The sequence below is a fragment of the Corvus cornix genome, chromosome 1 (assembly GCF_000738735.6).
Source record: "Corvus cornix cornix isolate S_Up_H32 chromosome 1, ASM73873v5, whole genome shotgun sequence".
Classification (NCBI taxonomy): domain Eukaryota; kingdom Metazoa; phylum Chordata; class Aves; order Passeriformes; family Corvidae; genus Corvus; species Corvus cornix.
This window is the reverse complement of record NC_046332.1, coordinates 85850842-85865710: the sequence shown is the minus strand read 5'-3', so window position 1 is coordinate 85865710 and position 14869 is coordinate 85850842. Positions and strand designations below refer to the sequence as shown.

General features: G+C 37.8%; 1 protein-coding gene across 2 annotated transcripts in view; it reads right to left on the bottom strand.

The window, feature by feature from the left end:
* Positions 1-14869, bottom strand: part of GABRB3 (gamma-aminobutyric acid type A receptor subunit beta3) — a 200876-nt gene that overhangs the window by 24017 nt on the left and 161990 nt on the right. For both annotated transcript variants that reach the window (XM_039548258.1, XM_039548267.1), the window contains 3 exons: positions 13407-13627; positions 7385-7467; positions 6192-6329 (listed from right to left, as the gene is read on the bottom strand). In XM_039548258.1, the coding sequence (XP_039404192.1) occupies positions 6192-6329; positions 7385-7467; positions 13407-13627 (442 nt within the window). The remainder of the gene's footprint in view (positions 1-6191; positions 6330-7384; positions 7468-13406; positions 13628-14869) is intronic.

Here is a 14869-nt window from a genome sequence, read left to right as displayed (position 1 = left end):
GTCCTGTCCAGGTCTGGATATCTGTGGAGTATAATTGATAGAGGTGACAACAGAAAAATCTCCCATAAAATACTGATTCTTTAATTAAATAGTATGAAGGATTAATTCAAGAAAGTTCAGTAGAACTCAATCACTGAATCAGAGTCCATTCTTGGCTCTAGAGCCAAGGACCCTGGATGCACTAGGGAAATTGAGAGAGAGAGAACTTTGCCGTTGATAAAGCACAGAAAATGGTGTGAGTGAAAAAGGTGTGTGTCAACAGGGGAGAGAATAACGTGTCACATATGTTAGTAATTTTCAGTATGAACTCGCAAACTGAGAAACAGTATAACAGAGTGAACTTTAGATATTTATGTGGAATGCTTCACCTGTGACCATCATCCATTACCTTATCACCATTTCTATCTAATTAGGTAAGGTAATTACTGAAACTGGTGAGACCTGGCCTTAAAGGTTGACTCCCCAGACAGCTGACCTCAAGGCCAGAGACATCAACCTAAATATACTTCAAGCACCAGGTTCTTTGTCCTGAAATTAGAACCCTAAGGACCATGTTGAGGGCCAGGGCTGTCAGTGCTTTCTGTCTTCTTGTACTAGAGTTGGAGTAAGAGAGATTGTAAAAGAGAGATTCATTTGCTAATCTGATGGTGTCCTGATCCTTTTGAGATGCCCTGTGACATCTCAGACACCAGCACACAGTTGATGGACATGATACACACCCTACACCTTTTTGATCAGTGGGTGGAGACTACAAAGGCTGCCTTGTGCCCTCTCAAATGCAGTTGATTAAGCAACTCACGTGAACTGCTTACACATGGGCTTGGTGTCTAAGCTCCAGTTCATCCAGTCAATCTAGCAAATGAAACCTAGAGAATTATTCATCATCTCCTAAAATGCACTCCTATAGATGTACTGAATTTGTCTCCACCGACTAATATGGACTCAATTCTGACCAACTCATACACCTAGTTCAAATGTAGACACTGAAATCATATTCGCCATAAATCAGAGCAAGATGAATCCAAGCCCTGCAAGTCTCAGAGTAGATTTTGATGGTGTAAGGCTCCTGGGCAATCTAAACAAAAGTCTTGCTGGCATTACAGCTGCTTACTGCAGTTGACACATTGTTCAGTTTCACCGTGGTAAGAGGAGTGTCATCCTGTTTGGTGGTGATTTTACGAGATCAAATTTTATTGACATGACTTTATCTCAGAAAATTTCAGAATAATATGGTCTTATAGAAACATACCATAGCATCATACAGTAGGGTTGAAAGGGACCTTAAAGACCATATAACTCCCACCGCTGCCATGGGTAGGGAAGCTGTGTTTACTGCAGGTTGAATAGTACAGTATAATTTTTTGCTATATGATCTTATATAGTATAGTATAGTCTTTGTTAGGGTCAGCTTGAAATTGAAACATGAACTGGTAGCTTTGGTTTTTATCATACTATGCAGCTCGGGTTCTCCTTTAGGTACCTCTCCCTGAGACTATGAGAGTTTATATTACTTCCAACTGTATTGCTTTTATATCTTCAAAAATTATCTATTGACCCTGTCTCCAGCCTGCCATCTCTGCCACCATATCTCACCTCCAGCAACAGGTCACAGGAGTCTGTGGAAAAAAACAAGGAAGAACTACTATTTCCCGTGGTTAATTCCCCCTCTTTGTCTGAATGGCTAAAGCTCAGTGAAAAGGATGGGTCCTAACCTTCATGGAGAAAGGACTGTAAGTCCAGATCCTTATTTATCTGAGAAGGACCCATTCTGTGTAACTTATTTAATAGAAGTTGATTTCTGGGTAAACTCAACAATTACACTGTTACCTGTCTGATTATGATCGCATCATAATTTGTCAATTAAGCCTCAGAACATTTAGAAATTAATTACCAGGAAATTCTAGTTGTGAAGTTTCCATAAAAATGTTGTGGTTTCTTCCTTGTTACCTTGTTTTGCCTTGTTATCCTTCCTCCCATCTCACATGACATGTTGATGTGTTGGGCTGATTTAAACACTATAGGAATAACAGAATTTTGCCAAGAAGTATTTAAATCTAACAGTATTGAGAATGAAGGTATGAAAACAAATACTTAATCAATAACTGAGCCCCAAATATTCCTTTTTCACATATTTGGGCACTTGGTAAAAAGAGGTTACTTGTTTCTGTTCCAAATTCATTAAAAGCTAGCAAGCTGAAATATCTGGCTTCAAGGCTAAATTAGTCTCTTGCTGTTTTATCCAAGTATGAAACAAGATAGCAGAGTTGGTCAGTTACAGAATTTTTATTTTAATATGTTCTTCTGGCTAATTGGAAATGTACTTTATGTACTGATCTTTCGGAATACAGCAAATATTTAATTTTCAAATCTTTTAAGACTACCCTCCTCTTACCAACTGGTTGCTAATATAGCTTTGACTGCTATGTGACTTGAAGCTTTTAGGTGATGTTTTACATATCCCCATTCCTGTTCAATATCTCAGCATTTTAGGATAACAAACATGTAGGAGGCAGATTGAGGTAACAGACTTAGCACTACATTTCAGGTGTTTGAATGCAGATACTTGCACATGGATGGAGCATGAGCTGTCATTGGAAACCGTGGAGATTTAGACTTAGAGCCACCTGATTCTAAGGGTGCGATTTAATTGCCTCTACAGAGGTGTCTAAGGCCATTTGAGATGTGATAGGCTAAAGAAGAGTAGCACAGAACACTAGTTAAGTAATCAATACTGAAGCACTAGATGGTGAACATGGGACACAAGGCTGTAAGCTGCCAGAATAGCAGCCTAACTGCTAACCAAGATCTTCTACAGCAGCTCAAGAAGCAGCAGACACTTCAGCAGGCAACTGAATAGTGTCTTAAAATATTCATTTGAGAAAAGAAGGTATTCAAGAGCTGAAGAGCTCTTTAGGCTTTACCGACGGCACTGATTTGACAGCATTTGACTATGGGCTTAATTCAGTTACTGACACATGGGCATCCAGTGCCATTTAAATGTCTTATGGTATCCTATATGGCCTTCAGCTGGTGTTAGAAGGATAGTCAAACCAGGTATTTCTTCTTCATAGCAATTTAAAAATCATGAATAAAGGGAACAGGCTATTGTGTGTGGCTTTGCACATGCCTTCTAGACACTTGAAGATGTTATTCAACTCCCAATCAAGTACTCTCTTTTTTTAAACTACATGACCATACTTGTTTCTCCACTAATCTCAGGTATGCCATTTTCTAGATTTTCACTCACATTTGCTTATTTTCCATAAACCCTCTCCTATTGCTCCATTACTGCCTTCAAGAGTGCTACCCTTGATGACAAATACAAAGCTCAAGTGTTATCAATGTAAATCAGACTCCCTTTTTATGATGAGATTTGTGGGTTTGTTTGTTTCTTTTTCCCAAAAAAGATGTTATTGGCTCATGTTCAGTCTGACATCAACAGCAGCCCCTATATTTCTACACAGAGAACCCTGGCATAACCTGGCATTCTCTATCCTTAATTTGGATAGGAATAATTAGTTGCACAGATGCTGTATTTTGCACTTGTCCATACTGAATTTTATACTTTTTTCAGACACATTTTGCTAATTTGGAAAGATAAATTTTAACTTCCATTCTATACTTCAACAGGCATGCAGTTCCTCCAGTATTCTTGCAGCTCCACCCCGATCTCTGTCGTTATTTATGGGGTTTTTCCCATGCTTATCATTGCTTCTCAGTAGTAACTATGGGAACAGATTTTTCCCTTTGCCTAAGTTACACAAGATTATACAGCACAGTTTCTCTTGGAGGATAGGAGAAATAACTAATCCAAAAGCTGTCTATGGCATGACTCTGAAGTCTTCTTTTAGTTTTATTCAATCAAAGCACATTAGGACTGAAATCTGTGAAATGTTCACTGAGATACTGTGCTCAAAGAACTAATATCTCCCCCTGAGACTTCAAGAACCTCAAAGACAAAAACATGCCTAACTTATTTTCCAAAAGAATGTAGAAACTGGCCCTAATTACTAGGACTGTAAGAAACTCTTGAGAAGAAACTTGAAAAGAGTCTGCTGACTTTATGTATCAGATCTGCTGGCATGCTTCAGATTTAGATTTAAACTTGTGGTTTTGAGAAACAAATGTGATGTTTCCCCTGCATGGAAATTCTCGTCATAAAATGTCATAATTGATCAAGCATTTTTATAATGTCCTGTATCAAAGCAATAGTAAATTCAGTATTGTGTCTTCATCAGTGACAAAAACTAAATGTTTCAGAAAATGGTACAAGAAACATGCTGTTCTCTGAAACTCCCTAATGTCAAGCTGTCTTAAACCCTGAAGCATGAGACTTTTTTATTCCTTTCACTGTATTTTTTAAAAGACCATTAATATTCTGAACATTTAGTCAGTCACATAACTATGTGCTCCTATTTTTTACTCTCGTACTTGTAACATACCTCTTTGGATTTCTCGTTTTCCTGATTTTTACAAATCTCTCATCTCTACATTTCTAAGTCATGCCTTTAATGAAATATTTCATATTGAACTAAAATGTGGCCTTGGATCATCATAAAAGTCACTCCACAAATAAGTTCACTGTATTCTCATTGTTGTCTAAAAGAGCCTTCCTACAAAAGCATATCCAGTCCTGTGGAGGCGCAGGTAAGCCCTGGCTCCCAAAGGTGACACTAACTGCAGGACAAAAGGATATAGGATTAGAGCAACTGATTCTCTACAGAAAAAAATCTTCCATTCACAATGGTAAACAAGAACAGCAGCAGCTGGCAAACCCCCTCATACTAATTTCAATCCCAGCAATATTTACATTTTGTTCTGAAATACAACTTGTGTTTCTGTGTGCTTTGAAACAGATGCTGTGCCCAAAGAGTGGGTGAAGTGATGCTTACAAACATGATTGAGCTGTGCTTCATTTGTTCTAGTGTGCTGAGACAGATGGAACAGCACACTCCTGTGGTCTGAAGAGCACTGAAAATCTGAAGGCCCCCAATAATGAGCCAAATAATGGCCCCACATGTGCTGATGGCTTTCTGTGTTGCTTTGGTTTTGTCATACATATTCCTATACTGGTATCTAACACAAATATGTAAATCAACACTGCACTTTGTGATTTAAAGACATCCAGTGCTGTGAGTTAATAGTAACTTCTATTACATCTTCAAGGAGACGAGCAGGGATTTAATTTTAGCACCTTAACAATGACAACAAATCCACTGGCTGGCTATGTATAAAGTACTATATATCCATCAGTGCAAATCAAGATATAAAAGACATTACATTCACTATATAACAACAAAACAAACATGCACTGAAAAGTTGCAGGGAGGTGTTTATAAAATTGGTGGCTTTTTGACCTAGGCATGCCAAAACACATTTATGTATGATCAGTTACCCTGTAGGCTACATTTAAACTCATGATTCAGAGGTGAATGACTTAATTATTTAGATCCTAGATATTTGGGTGTCTAGTTAAGTATCACATACACACAAGAAAAAGAAAAATAAACAAGGAATCAAAGAATCACAAAATGGTTTGGGTTGGAAGGGACCTTAAAGACTCTATAGTTCCAGCCCCACTGCTGTAGGTAGGTACACATTTAACTAGACCAGGCTGCTTAAAGCCCCATCCAACCTGGCCTTGAACACTTCCAGGCATGGAGCATCTACAACTTCTCTGGGCAACCTACTGTCTCACCACTCTTACAGTAAAGAATTTCTTCCTATATCTAATTTAAATCTACCCTCTTTCAGTATGAAGCCATTTCCCCTTGTGCTATCAGTACACATTTTTGTAAAAAGTCCCTCCCTAGCTCTCTTGTTGGCCCCATGAAATACTGGAAGGCTGCTAGAGGGTTCTCTTCTCCAAGCTTAACCCCAACACTCTCAGCCTGTTTTCATCAGAGAGGTGTTCCAGACCCCTGATCATCTTTGTGGCCCTCCTCTGGACTCAATCCAACAGGTCCATGTCCTTGTGTTGGAGGTCCCAGAGCTGAATGCAGTACTGAATGCAGGTCTGGATGAGACTTCATGGGCTCTTACTTCCAGGCTTTACCAAGTAATTTCTTTATCCAAACATGCAACACAGGCTACATGTCATGACTGGTAATAATAATTAATTATTATTAATAAAACAGTAATGTTCATGCACAAGAAAATGAAACACTAAATGGGCAGATGACAATACTTGCCTGTGGCAAAGACAACATTCTTTGACACCAGTCTGTATTCCACGATAGAGAACTGAGGAAGTTCAATCCTCTCCACGCCAGTGACTGCGTTATCTCCACCTCTCCAGTAGAACTCTATGTCATCAGTTGTGTAGCCATCTGCAGGCAAAGCAGGAGAGTAAGTCAGAAATAACAACAGAATCAAACGTAGCTTCAAACATGCAGCTTGTCATTTGAGACAACAAAAAGAATTGGAACAGCTGGAGAGCTGTGTGGTATTTTGCCTGTGGGAAGGTCTTCCAAATAGCTACACCATTACAGTCTGCCCGGGAATTTTAGGCAAAATACTCTGCTTTCTTTGTATTTTATCTTTTTTTATCACTCATATGGTATTCACTAGTTGTCACAGTGAGAAGAAAACACTATCCAAGATTTAAGACACCATATGCATTTATGAAACCAAGTGTATATTTACACTGATAATCACCAGAAGAAGGTTGATTATTCAATGAACACAGAGAAATGTAATTGGGGCAGACCTTTTCCACTCACAGTAAACTGAGTTGCACCATTTCCACTCGCTTCCAGTAGTGGAGGACTACAGCTGAATACAGAACATACACTAGTATTTTCTGTATATGGCCCACAATTTCCAGCTAGTAGCTGAAATGGACCAGGTACTTCTGAAGTGCAAATATACATCTGAATATTGCAATACTAGGACATGAATAGGTGAAAAAGAGAATATTGTTATTTTGGTAACACAATTTCAAATCATAAATGGGGTGAATCTGAAGGCCCAGGGTAGGTCCTGCAGCAAGATGATCCATACTAAAGCATCCATAATAAAGCATACTGAAAGAAAATTATATCACAGTGTTTGCTGTCTTGAAAATAAATCTGATAAAAATACAAATATTCATCTCTTGTGTTGAAGATAAGCATCCAGTCACTACCTCTGCCAAGTCAGGCAGGAATACTGAATGACTTCATTCTGTCCTAACCTCATTTTTCTAGGATGTATTCATCTATCTAGAAATGGATGACTCCTTATATCTTTTAATAAGTCAAGTAAACAAACAAAAAATACCAACGCTGATAATTACCTGACTCAAACAGTGTTTATAGACACACGTGTAAATACCACACAGTTCTATAAAAGGAAAAGAACTAGATCCAAACTAGATTTCACATGCATTTTCTTAGGTACGTACAGCTTTCTATTTCCAGAGTACAGTTTTGTTCATCTAATGGGTATCTTCTCAAGTCCATCATACAAGCTGCAGTGGTTGTGATTCTGAAATACAAGCATCAAAATGTTTTACTGTACAGCCAGTAATCCAGGTTTGGGTCATGAGGTTGTTCATCTTCCAAAGTGAAGGCCCTCTGAAGAATAGCTTACAATACCTGAGAATCTGGTCCGTATTTTTACATTGCACAGCAGCCTAATAGAGCAGCAATTACATTGACTTTCAGTGGAACAACTCGCTGTGAATTACCCTTATGCTACCAGTCCCTTTGGGGTTCAATGGACCTATCCTCATATGCAAATATTACACAAACATTTGCTGAGATTAAAAGATATGACTTTATAACAGAAACCATGAAGTGAAAACAGTCTGCTACAAATGTCAAAATCATCACAGCTGCATGAATAACTGATTTTTTGGTTTTGTGGCAGGTCTAGAAATGAAACCCTGAAATGTTGAAAGAAAGTTTTAAGTCCAGCAAAATGTTTTGTTTCAAAGTTAAGTATACTTCCCTAGTTTTCAAATGTAAAGAGGATTTTGTTATGAAGCTCCATGTTGAATTTTAAGTTTTCTCCTTATATAACAATAAATTTTTGCTTGTCTATTTATCCATTTAGCACCCTGAGGATGGTTTTGCAAAACATTTCACTATTTATGAACCAACATTATTCATCAACCTCTTGTATATCATGAGAGTCAACAATATACATGTGCAACCAGAACAACCGTCTTAACAGCTTCGAACAGCACTGTCACTTTATTAATTAATGGATTTATATATTTGTACTAACTTTAGACAGATATAACCATATGCTCCTAATTAATCTGCAGCATATTTTGATGTTTTTCTGAATCACAGCCTTCACCAAGGGTATGTACATTATTATTCATCATTGTTTTTATAACAGCTTCATATAAATTTCACATTTAAATTGTCTTCTGAATCTGAATAGCTCCATTCCTTGCTGATCCTTTTCTGATATAAACAAGACAAGGACCTTGCACACAGTTTGTTCCTAAACAAATAATATTCTAGTGATAATTTATGCTAATAAATACAAGAGGGGAAAATGCCTTAAATGTACCTCTAAAAGCTGGAACCCTCAACATTAATGTTTTCTTCATGTGTTTTCTCTGAAGTTCTTTCTTCTACCCATTAACCTTCTCAAACTACAGTCTTCTAATCTTGTAAACTATAAAATTCCAGGGCAATGTTTCAAAAGACGAAAAGTAGTTAGGTGCCTTTCTTCACCTCTTTCACAGTAAAAAACCCCCATGTTGTTATTATGAATGTTCTATCCAATCTCAAAGAAAAGGAAGAACACTTATCCTTCGTATATAGGATCCTATTAGATGAATAACTACATAATATCTAAAGAAAGGTATTAAGACCATTATTGTTATCTCACAGGACAACAGAGGCCACCCTTCTCTGACCGAGAAGATGCTTTTGCAAGAAAATATTGTAATTTCTTTGCACAGGGAGAGACAGAGGCAATGAATGAGCTAGCAGAGGGAAAAGCTTAAGGATCTGTTACTCAGCACATCTTCCCACTTGTGTTCTTAGCAGTAGCCAGTGAGAAAGGCACACACTTGATCTTTGTGCTTTCCAGCCTTACCTACAGCATGATCATGTTTGTCACTGCTGATTCCTGTGACTGTCCTCTGAAGGACAGTCCCACGAGATTTCAGGTACCAAGTATCACAATGGGATACTTAGGTCAGCCTTCCCCCAAGCTGCATCTGGGAATTACTCTGGTTCCTCTGTTACCAGAAATTCCAGTGGCCTGGAGCAGTGGGACAAACAGCTGTTCCTCAGTTGCTCTGAAGTTTAGGGAAACGTCTTCTCTGCAACCAACACCTGGAAATGCCCTTCTGGAACCAGGGTGCTAAGATTAACTAGCTATTAACTATGGAGATGATTAATCATCTGGGTTGTTTAGCCTGGAGAAGAGAAGGCTCCAGGGGGATCTTATAGCAGCTTTCCAGTACCAAAAGATAGGCTACAAGAGAGCTGGAGTAGGACTTTTTAGAAGGATGTGTAGTGATAGGACAAGGAGGAATGGCTTTAAACTGAAAGGCAGTAGATTTAGATCAGATTTTAGGTTGAAATTTTGACTTTGAGGGTGGTGAGGCACTGGAACAGGTTCCCCAGAGAAGTTGTGGATGACCCATCCCTGGAAGTGTTGAAAGCAAGGACTTTGGAGCCCTGGACAGGGCTTTGAGCAATCTGATCTAATCAAAGGTGTCTCTGCCCATGTCAGGAGGACCTTAAAAATCCTCTCATTCCAACCCAAAGCTTTCTACGATTCTTTGAATGTCTCCTCAAAACGATGCCTAAGAGCAGGTCTAGCTAAGCATGTAAAACTAGGATTAGCATATGGTCTTAGAGGAGAAAACTTAGTCTTATATCTGTGATTATTGATAAACAAGCAGCGATCGTCCTTGCAAAGCCATACTGATTGTGCAATGAAAGGGTCTTGCTCCTGTGTCAAATAATAACTGTGTTCAAAGTAAAACAAGTAGGCATGCTTGGAAATTGTTGATATGAAGGTTCTCTCCCATGCTTTAGTAGATTCGCCTACACTGACCTAGGTCTCATGTGGGATCCTGCAGCAGAATCCACATGAGCCAAGTTGATACAAAAGGGAATGTGCTACCAGACTCGTAACTATTATGTTGTATAACTAGCTTTAAATGCCAGCCGTACAGAACACAGATGATTAATTTTACAAAATTGTAAAAAAGTTATACAGCTGGCAAACTTATATTCAACTTAATAATTGTGTTAACGAATTTTCAAGGAATGTATTTTTATTTTGGTCTGTTCACATACGGTAGTGGTTTTGTGTCATAAGTTCCAGTACCAGAAACAGCACATTCTTGCTCAAAAACCTTTTTTACACTACAGAAAAATGTATGCTTTTAATTTAATAAATATCCACTAGAAAAGAAGATACAGCTAGAAATAGACAGAAACAGATTTACCTCATTTTCTCAAAGCAAGTTTAGCACTCAGAGGTCCCTCCTGAATGAGCATTCAAACAACCAAATTTAACTTGCACAAATGCACAGCAAAAGCAAATATGAATTGCTCAGGCCTGTGCATGCTCCCAGGAGGAGCAAGTTTACTTTTTATGGGATGGGATGGTATCTGACACAAGACAACAGGGTTTCAAGAAATCATCATGGCAGTGACAGAGAAATGATTACGAGCCAGACAAAGATGAAGCAGAACATGGACACAGACACACATAGAGTTTGGCTGAAAGCAATACATAAAGGAAGTGTTTTTAATTGTTTATATTTTCTTACTCTGGTTTTCTTTCCTCTGGATATAGATTCTCTTATACTTCTCTGGTACTGTACTCTTGGGCTCATCACCTTTGATTTTACTGCTATATTGTATAGGAACCCCACTTGTGATGTGCTGCATGCATAACTGACAGAAGGATATTTTATGTCCCCCCCAAATTTTACAGTATGCATCAGTCTAGGCAATACAGATACTTCATATGTGACTAGGTCACAGTCCTGACAGCTTACTTCCTTGATACAGAAATACATTCATCATCCAAAAAAGAATAGAAGCATGGTTGCCTTGTCTGACTGATCACAACTAACCTTTTCACCCTGCAAACATTCCTCATGTTTCATATATAGGTAATAATTTTCAAGACCTTTCAGATAAAATACATACATTCCTCCATTCCATTTACTTTTAACATTTGACATTGTACTGCCTAAAACAAAGAAGATTATGCATGACAAACACACAAGCAGTCAGACTTTATTTTTGATCCCCAGACTATAAAGTAGTTATTTCCTCCTTAGTCTCTTGTGAAAAAAAAAAGCTGTTTTATCATCATTTGCCTTGTAGATTGTTCTGAAGAAGGTGGAACAAATTCAGTGTGTCTCCCAAAGAAAAAAATTCCCCAGAAATAGGCTGAACTTCAAAAAGCTACTGTTCCATTCCCCCACTATCACAGACTTCTGCTGCAGTAGCAAAGTGCTTTCTCTAAAGTAGAGAGGAACCTTGGATGACTGAAGGTCAAGTCTTTAAAACTGTGATAAATCCTACATTGTTCAGAAGAGAACACACATCCAGAGTGGCCTTGGGATTACTTTCAATTATATATGTGTTGAGGAACTGCTTTGCTCTGTGCATGTTCTGTAATTGGTTGTAACCCTCCAAAATTTCACCTATTATTCTGAGTGACTCTGTGCTTTGTGGCACATAAAACTCCAAGTCCTGGCCTCAACCCACACTGCTTCTGGACTGCAGCTTGAGCCCAATGCCACTGGGATGCTCTGAAGCCATAAGAGAGGAAGTAGGGTAGTGATGGAACAACACAAAGCACAGGGCTTTAAATCAGCAGAGATAAGGCTCAGATATTTTCTTCCTTTTGATCACAATGTCCTATATTTTGCCATGATTTAATTTAAGACAGTCATTCTTCACTATGTCACTTAGCTGCTTCACATCATGGACATCTCGTCCTGGATGTTACATGCTTCCAGGGAAAATGAATGGGAAGAAGTGTGCTACACATGAGCCACTGGTGAAACCCTGCTAAGCAAATCCTATTATGTGAAATGCAATCTGCCTGTGGACACTTAGATTTTGCAGAAGAGGAAGCCAATTTATTCCAATACACTGTTCTCTGATAGATAATCCTCATCTGAATGTCTCCAAATGTTTATAGAGTGTGAAAGAAAGACTTCTACACATTACTAGGATCACAAGAGTTCTAATCTCCTTTACTTTTTTGTTCTGTTGCTTGTGGGGATATTTCTTGACATGAAGAAAACAAGTATATCTCTGGCAATTTTTTCTTACGTTTAACCACTTGTGGAAAGAATCCTAAACCTGTAGTGTTCCATACTGGGTCAATACCATGCAAAACAAAAGCCTCTTTTTGCTAAAGCCGGTTAATTACAGAGAAAATATTTTAAACTTCTTTGAAGTTTCATATTAGGCTGAGTCTATTTTTATTTTGTCTAGAAAGATTCATCCAATTCTACCCCATACGTAACATGTAATAGGAATTAAAGAGGTGAGGGCCAAAACCCAAGTCAAGTACAAAGTTCAACTCTTGATAAAAAAGAGAAGAAGGTAGAATAATTATACTGGGTATATAATCCATCTGCACAACTTTTCAGACCTCATTCATTTTTATATTAGGGACTTTTTATCCTTCGTTACCTATGTGCATCCCATCTTGAGTATTATCTCCAATAAATATACAAGAAACTTCCAATTATGGAAATGGAACTTCCACTGGCAAAGACTTGTTTTGCTGGCTTAAACTGCTGGAGCAAATGAAATAACCTGTTCAAAGAAAGCAATATTTTGATACTACTGTGTCTTCAATTAGGATTTTTGCTGGTGTAGTTAAGTTTATTAAGGGAATGATACTTCAGCATTTTTAACCATAAAAGCTATGACAGAAAAGAAAGAAAACACAAGTCAAACCTAAAATAGGTAGAAGGTAAGAGAGTGTAAGGTCACTTTGTACCTCTGGTTTGAAATATAACAATTACAGTGGTGATTGAAGAAATCACTGAAAGTACCAGGTCATGATCTTAGCTGCAGCTGAGTCCCCTCAACCAGGGCTACTTCTGGCTTTTTTGTTTTAGACTATGAACACATCAAGAGACAATATAAGCACCCACATTCAATCTTACTGCCTGTATTTTGGACAGAATTTTCAGGTTTACAATTAATACATGCCTTTCTGCTTCCTATAGCCAGTGGGCTTTGCAGATATTGTGACTCTACAGAAACAGATAAAACCTGACTGAAGGCGCTTCGGGCAAAATTAAGAAACATCGAGTGTGTCATTTGTTTTCTACAGGCATCTCTCAGAGTTACAGGGAAGGTTACATAATTCAGCATCCAATGTTTGTAATAACCTTGTACCAGGAAGCAAACATCAACACCACATAACAGCAGTGATGAAATCTTCATCATGGAAGCACAGACCTGAGGCCGTAAAGCACCGTTCCATCCGGGTGAAGGCGAATCATTCGATTCTTCACAGTAACGCCGTGCACAAATGATTTCTTGTCATTTAAGAAGTAGGTGTCAGGCACCCAAAGCTGATCTGCCACTCGGTTATCAAGTGTGAGGTTGAGAGGTATGCCAGCGTAAGCCAGCCTCTTATCTCTCCAGTACTGTTGAAAATACATAGTCAAAGTGTAATCCTGGTAAGGAAAAAAAAAAGAGAAGTAGAACAGTCAACCATACTTTGTGTAAGTAGGAGAATAATTTCCCTATTGATAGCTTATTTTGCTGTTGATTCAATTTAAATTGAATATTTTTAAATGTTTAATAAAAATTAAATATTTGTATCACTTAATAAATACTTCATATAATTCAAGTATCACTCTAGACTAAGGGGGTATTTCAACTCTTATGAAATTCAGCAGGTATGGGTATCTTTTGTTTTGCTCCTTCTTCTCTGTCATGTAGTTCTTCTGGAAACTGCCCAAAATTATTACATTTGTGGCATGATAAATGACATAATGGGTAAATACTGCCATCCTCCCCATTTTAAAAAATGATAGATAAATTGAAAAACATTTGAAGTATTTTGAATCAGTATGCAAATTTCTGTCTGAAAAATAATTTCTGTCTGCAAATATGTTGATTATACATGTACCTTTGTGAGAGACTGCATTTTGCAGTGACATAAGTATTTTCTCATCAACAGGCACACTGGTACTTAGAAGAACAGTAAATTGTATAAAACTCCCACTAATGTCAATATTTGGTTTTCATAATTTTGTCAGTTTTAAGGTTTATGGTGTCTACTATGAGCTGTGATCACTAACAAAAGCCTAAACATGGATACAGAATCTTGGAAAATCCATTTTAAAGTTCTTTATTTCATTTCAGAATTTGCTAACCTGACTTCTTCATGTTGTAACAACACTATCTTGAAATGCCTTGAAAGTCTTACATGGTAGGCCTCATACATTAGCTTCATGATATTATAAGACATTAAAAAAAAATGCCTGGGAACATTTTAAAGTTATGTACCAGCAAAATTGAAAAAATAAATCACATGAAAAAAATGAGACCATAAGCACAGGCCATTAAAACTCTTGATTTTCAAATTACAGAAGCGATCTAAACAATAAAACTCTTCATGAGATTCTTCACAAAACACTGAGAAATTTATGTGATCTCCAAATACATTTAAATATTTAGCAGCAGGTGTGGAATCCACAGGATACCTGCATTTGCATCTGGTTCTACAAACTGGTGATGCAAAACCCCTCAGGCTTGCTGCTTGTTTGGGAAAAGGATGCTCAAGTTTTCTAAGCATGGCTGTTGGGAATGGTCCATTCTTGTAATGGGTTTCATATGGAGACAATCCAATTTCAGGCACTGCTCCTGCCCTGTTTCCCTCAAGCCCTATGGTCTTTCCTTGAAATCATATG